This window comes from Mus caroli, chromosome 3 (genome assembly GCF_900094665.2).
Source record: "Mus caroli chromosome 3, CAROLI_EIJ_v1.1, whole genome shotgun sequence".
Classification (NCBI taxonomy): Eukaryota; Metazoa; Chordata; class Mammalia; order Rodentia; family Muridae; genus Mus; species Mus caroli.
The window spans coordinates 80,032,461-80,039,060 of NC_034572.1; the positions used below are offsets into that span (position 1 = coordinate 80,032,461).

A 6,600-nucleotide genomic window follows, 5' to 3' on the forward strand; every position below is an offset into this window, starting at 1 on the left:
CCCCCCCCAACAGCGTGTTTAAAGCAAAGTCAATTTAGCACAGTCTCATTGGCACGGGAATATTCCTTGGCCTTTGGATGTCTAGTCAGCTGGAGTTTGTTTGCAGAATTATAAAAAAAATGAGAGTCTGGCAAGGAGTGCCATTCTCTCCACAACCCCAGTCTATTCAGGGGAGCCCAAGCATCTAAATACAGCAGCCACAGGTGATTACAGCCAGCCCGAGACAAAAGGGCAGCCTTTATAAACAGATGCCTTTGCAATACAAAATCTGCTCAATGCTTTGCTGCTTATTTTTAGAACTTAGTGTTTTAAAAAAGGCAGGAGTAGGAGAAGCCTCTCTCGCTGAACCCCACTCTGTAATAATGCCAGTTTTCAGTCTGAGATCTCAAGAAGACTGAGAGGTATGGATGACACATATGCACACTTGCATGCAAAGTGAAAATGCTTGCTATGTCTAGCTCTGAGTCAGCATGGACGCTTCTGCTCAAGTAGCTGGAGACTGTGCCCTGTAAGCCTAGCACTCAGCAGCCCAGACCCACAGCCTGCACAGGGCTGAGATCCTGTGAACTTTAGGAACCATAGACTATAGATGAGCTCTGATCCTCTGACACACGACATCAGGGTCCCTACTGATGGAGACACTGTTTGAAGTGCAGTAGTATAAGAAATCTTGGGGAAGCATGGTTTAAAAAAAGAGTTCAGAATAAGGAAGTAATGACTACATGCTGTCTTTATTGATTGATGACAAATAAGAGAAATGACAGAGCACAGTAGTCCAAGACAAACTATGGATAAAGAGAACTGGTTATTGGGAAAAGAGGTTTTTGTTTAAGATAGGTTTAGTTGAGGTACAATTGGCCTAGCAGAAGTGTTCTGAAGAGACAGTGCGTGTCTCTCAATCTGACTATGAGACAAATCCCAAACAAGTAGGAATTTCCCCAGGAATCTCACTCTGGGAGAAGCTACATGGAGCAGCCAGAGGGAACATGCCTTCTTGAAAGAGATTCCACACCGTTCTAACACCTGTTAGACCACCTTACAGCGTGAGCCTGAAGCCCAGGCAGGGCTAGGTCAGTGGTGTGTGGGACCACACCTTGACCAGGACTGCTTAGCCCTGCTATATTTGTTTCCTATTTATACTTTAAACTCACTTCAGGACCCTGAAGACTGATTTAGAGGATTCACAAGATCTCCTTTTCTTGCTTCCCACTGTAGCCAGGTTGAATAAATCTCCTATTAAAATAGTTGGATCTATTTATTGGACTATGGAGGACAGGTATGGACTGTGGACTGTGACTCCCAAGTTTGATGGCAAAAGTTGGTATGGATTGACTGTGCAGAAAATTCTAGTAGTGAAAACATCTTCTAAAGGTTTATTTTATTTTATTTTTTTTAGTGTCTGCCACATAAATATGGCAAAAAGCTTGAGAATTGACTGGGATGAAGATAGTTGTAGATTGGATTATAGAGATATTATTCAATCTTTTCTGAGCCTTGGAAGGGTTAATAATTCATGGAAAAGATACTGAAGTAATGTTTATAAAGGGAAATTTGTTTCTTTACCTTCAATTCCCGTTCAAGAAAATAAGATTGACATGTGTGATGGTTTGTATAAGCTTGTCGTAGGGAGTGGCGCTATTAGGAGGTGTGGCCTTGTTGGAGTAGGTGTGTCACTGTGGGTGTGGGCTTTAAGACCCTTATCCTAGCTTCCTGGAAGCCAATATTTTGCTATCAGCTTTCAGATAAAGGTGTAGAACTCTCTGCTCCTGCACCATGCCTGCCTGGATGCTGCCATGTTTCTGCCTTGATGATAATGGACTGAACCTCTGAACCTGTAAGCCAGCCCCAATTAAATGTTGTCCTTATAAGACTTGCCTTGGCCATGGTATCAGTTCCCAGTAGTAAAACCCTAACTAAGACAGCATGCTTATACCAAGAGAATACAAAGGGACCGTGAGATTGGAGGAAGATCTGAGAGAGGGTGAAAGTAGAGGGCGTAATGGAATGATGTGGTAAAAAACCAGATGGAGGAACTACATGGGGGTTAGAAGAGAACCATCTAGAAGGAGACGGCATAGGGAAGGCCAGTGGGGGAGGGGAGTGGTTGATAACAAAGTACAATGACACGTACATATGAAAGTGCCACAAGGAAACCTGTTATTTTGTTTGCTAACCTAAAGTGATTAGTTTTTAAAGTACTGTTATAAAAATGCTGTTATAGAAGAGGAAAATCTACAAGAGTAGTTGTCTTTCCCCTAGAATCATCTATCTGGTAGTACATCATACTGATTAAGACATTTGTGGTACTGCCATTATATCACATTTTCCCGAGCTTGGCCGTGAGGTGGGTGGGAGTGGGACTGGAAGATGAGTGAACTTACTGTTTCCAGTATTTAGATTAGAACTGCGCTCTTCAGAATTCTCTGCTTGGTGTAGCTCTTGGTTAGCAAGATCCATAGGCGATATCTTGTGCGATATTTGTAGACTAGCTGCTCTACTCTTGATTTGCTTGAAGGGTTGTGAGTACCCCAGGCCCTGTTGCAGCTCGACTCTGTAGCTTACTCACCTACTTGTTTTGCTGGTGTGGGGTGGTAACCGATAGGGATTCCAGTTCCTGGATGACTTCCCAGCTTCTCAGCCTCCAGGCCTCCTTCCTGCCTAAATTAGTGAGAGAAGCCTCCTTCTCCTCCAGAGCTTTTGGGGGAGTTTCTGTTGGTCCTGGTCCCTCCTGCTGACTCGTGCCCATTCAGCTGAGGCCTGGCTGTCTCTGATTCGTGTTTGCTATCCTGACTCTACCCAACAGGACTGCTGGTGTATCCATGAAGTGTTTGCGAGTGGATTGAGTTGCTGCTGCTGACTCCTGTGAACCGAACTGTCAATTTCTTGACAATGCAGATGGGATTTGTTCCAAAGAACCATTTCTAAACAGGTCCACTTCCCCTGTATCCTTTCTTTTCCACTACCTCTGGTAAGTGGTGAGCTAGAAGGGAGGTTAAAGCATTTAAGAACCATCATTAAAAGTGGGCTTTGAAAAATTAAAGTTACGGAGCATCACACAAAACCAGGCGCAATAGCACATACCTGTTAACCAAGCACTCAGAAAATGGAGGCAGGAGAATTAGAAGCTCAAAATTACGCTTGGCTATATCACAAGTTTGAGGGTCATCCTAGGCTATGGTGATGGCCATCTGACAACAACAACAACAACAACAACAACAAATACTCAGCAAAACGAAAAGGAAATGCAATTTTAGAATAAGAGACACCAAATGTTTACAATAACTTCAAGAAGGCATGTCCACATATATGTGTGAGTTCTGTTCATGTATATTTCTCTCTATAAATACCTTAAAATTAAATTGTTGAGCCTGGTGTGCTGGCACGTGCCTTTAACCCCAGCACTTGGGAAGCAGAGGAAGACAGATCTCCGAGTTCAATGCCAACCTGGCCTACAGAGTGAGTTCTAAAATATGTCGGGCCTTACACAAAGAAAACCTGTCTTTAAAAAGAAAACCCAAATAAATGAATGAATAAATAAATAGCCCACAAACAAGTAAATAAATTGTCGAATTTAGATACTAAAATAATGTGCAGTTATAAAGCAATCAATTTAGTTGTTAAATCATCCATCAGTGTGAATTCATCATTCATACTCCCTTGGTTAGTATCAGTTACCTCTGACTGTGTGACTTTGGCTGACTTTTCCTTTCTATATATCACCTTTTCCTAATTTGCTTTATATCTATAACTTAAGAAAATGGTTTAATTTTTTTTTTTTAAAAAAAAAGCTAGTTTCTTTCCATGTCAAGAAATGAATACGCACTGAGAGTTTCTTTTGTTGTATGTGCTTTGTTAGACCACATTCTACCAGATGGAAGCCCAGGCACATGTATGTGATCCTCACTTGCGCCACCTCTGCGTCTGCCCAAGGAGATAGCAAGAAGGAGCTAGAAAGGCAGGGAACCTGGACAGGGGAACAATTTTTCCAAGCTTGGCCTCTGGGGACAAGGGACTCGGGCTTTCTTTGGAGCTGTTGGAACATTATCTCAGAGCAGATTAATATATTTTTCGAGTCCTCTTGAAGGATAAGCCACAGCTGAAGTCTGGAAGTCCAAATGGGAGCTGCAGACTGTGAGGGCTGTGAGGCCCAGTGCAGAAAGTAGGAGGTCTGATGGTCTCTGGTCTCTAGATCTTCAGAAAGTGCTGGGTAAGACTGTGTGTAAAGGGAATGAGAAGAAGTCAGGATGCAGAGACCCAGGAAAGGGCTGTGCAGACACATGCATCAGATTTTCTAAGGAGATGTGCAAAGCAGAGTGAAGGTGAAAGACAGCCTGAACCACAGAAGCCCACATCCCAGCAAACCATCCCAAATCGGCTCCGGAAGGGGGCGGGGCTTCTTCCTACACATGGACTTTCCCAGAGGTCCTGAATATGTGCAGTCCTAACTTTATCTAGGCTCAGTGAGGTCTAGACACCACACTTCTCTGACAAAGATAATCAGTCACATAGAAGTTTGTTATTTCTGGGGCTGGTATGTGGGGGAAGTCAATCTCAAAGGCTCTGCAGATCTCATGGGCTCTATAGAGCCTAGTCCTGGTTCCGTTACCTTGAACAAGCTACCTACCACCTTCCAAATGTCTTGCAATGGGCATGGGCCCAGTAATTCTAATTCTCTTTGCAAAAGGCCACTCTTGCATTCAGTGGACAGAGGCTAAGGAGGACAGTGTCCCTGGCTTCCTCTCTAGTCACAGGTTCTGTGGAGATGTGGAAACTTGTAACAGACCTCAGAGTTCTTCCTTTGGAGTTGACTCTGGAATATGCCTTTTATACCCTGATTCCTGGGTCTGACTTTTGGTTCTACCAATTTCTTCCCAACACTACCATTAGAATCTAAGGCTTCGTTCTGACTGATGGAATTGCAAATGAAAGAGCTCAGGAGAGCTGAAGAGACTTCACAATAATGTAAGCATCATCATGCTGACTAAAAACAACTCAAACTGTATACATTGATGACTTAATGATTTTCTTGACATCATGCCCCAGGAACACAACCATAAGAATACTAATGTTTTGTTTGTTAGGATTGTCTTTTAAGATAGTCAAGTTCACAGGACAGTTTTCTGTAACTCTGGAGCAACCTAATGTGATCTTACAGTGTGGCCCCAAGTTGTACTCTACTGTAGAATAAGTACAAGAAAGAAAGCAGAAGGTGGCAGCCCAGGGAGGGGCTCAGCCCCATGTCAACTCTGTCATCACTCACCTTCACACACAGCTCCAGCATCCTCATCATGTCCACAATCAAAGGCCTCAACCTGGTCACATTCAGCCAGGGTCTTTTCTGTGCCATTGCACAGGGCTACCTGAATGAGCACAGGCAGAGCTTCATCAACTGCTGGTGGATACAGCATGGCTATAGGTGTGTGCTGGGCTGCTCCACAGCCCAGCTCTCGGCACACCACAGCCACATCCCTCATGTCCCAGCCATCATCACATACAGTGCCCCAGCGACCTTCTTGCTCCACCTCTACGCGTCCTTCACAGTGGTGGGGGCCATTCACCAAACGCACTTTGGGTGGGGGCTCTGCAAACAGGGCAGGTGAAAGTATATTAAAAAGTGTGCGTACTCTTAAGCAGCTCCCATGTACACAGGTCTTTAGAGCAGGCCTACTGTTATAGTTGATGTTAACAGCTGATTCACAGTATCTGGAATCACCTAAAAGTCTTTAGTCACCACCACCTATCAGGGATTATCTAGGTTAGATTGACTGGTGACCACGCCTGTGGGGAACATATTAGGCTAATCAAACCGTGAAGACTTGTCCACTGTGGGTGCTATTCCTAGGCTGGGATCCCTGACTTCATTAAAAGGAGAAAGTTGACTGTGCACAAGCGTTCATAGCTCTGATGATTGTAGATGTGATGTGACAGATGCTTCAAGTACCTGCTACCTTGACTTCCCTACCATGACCCCTGGACTGTTAGCCAAAAGAAACACTTTTCTTTTAAGTTGCTTTTGCTGGGCTTTGGTCATGGCAACAGGAAAGGAACCTAAGGCAGACAAGGAGTTGCCAAAGGAGGCATCTTAGAGTCTAGCTTAGCCTTCTTGCACTCTCATTTTCCTCACCATCTCGAGTCACATCACCAATGGCCCCGTTCAGTGAGCCCCCCCCTCCCCCCAAAAGCTTCTGCTTACACTGGGAAACACAGAGATTCAGGGTTTGTTTTCCATAAGCTCAAAAAAAAATCTTAAAAACACAGAAGGATATAATTAAATCCTTCTAATGATAGAGACTGAGACATCGAATGAAGAAAGACCTGTTTTGTTTGTTCTGCGTCTTTTTTATTCCTGTCCAATTTCCAGTTTCTGCTTACTTTGTTATTTTGTGTTTTACTTAGTTTGTTGTTGAGAAGGGGATGTCACTGTGTTTCCTGGACTAATCTTGAACTTCAAGCAATCCTCTTGCCTTTGTTACCTACCATGCTCAGGCTTCTTTAAAAAATAAAATTGGAGTTATCAGAAAGGGATTCTCTCTCCCTCTCCCTCTCTCTCTCTCCCTCCCTCTCTCCCTCTCTCCCTCTCTCCCTCTCTCCCTCTCTCCC

The 6,600-nt window shown here is 43.9% G+C and overlaps 1 protein-coding gene across 1 annotated transcript in view; it reads right to left on the reverse strand.

Annotated features, from left to right (window-relative positions):
• Positions 1 to 3,579: 3,579 nt before the first annotated feature.
• LOC110291585 (Fc receptor-like protein 2) overlaps positions 3,580 to 6,600 on the reverse strand; it is a 13,328-nt gene continuing 10,307 nt past the window's right edge. The window contains exons 7-8 of the mRNA XM_021158802.2: positions 5,261 to 5,581; positions 3,580 to 4,213 (exon numbers count right to left, since the gene is read on the reverse strand). Of these exons, the coding sequence (XP_021014461.1) occupies positions 4,194 to 4,213; positions 5,261 to 5,581 (341 nt within the window). The 3' untranslated portion in view covers positions 3,580 to 4,193. The remainder of the gene's footprint in view (positions 4,214 to 5,260; positions 5,582 to 6,600) is intronic.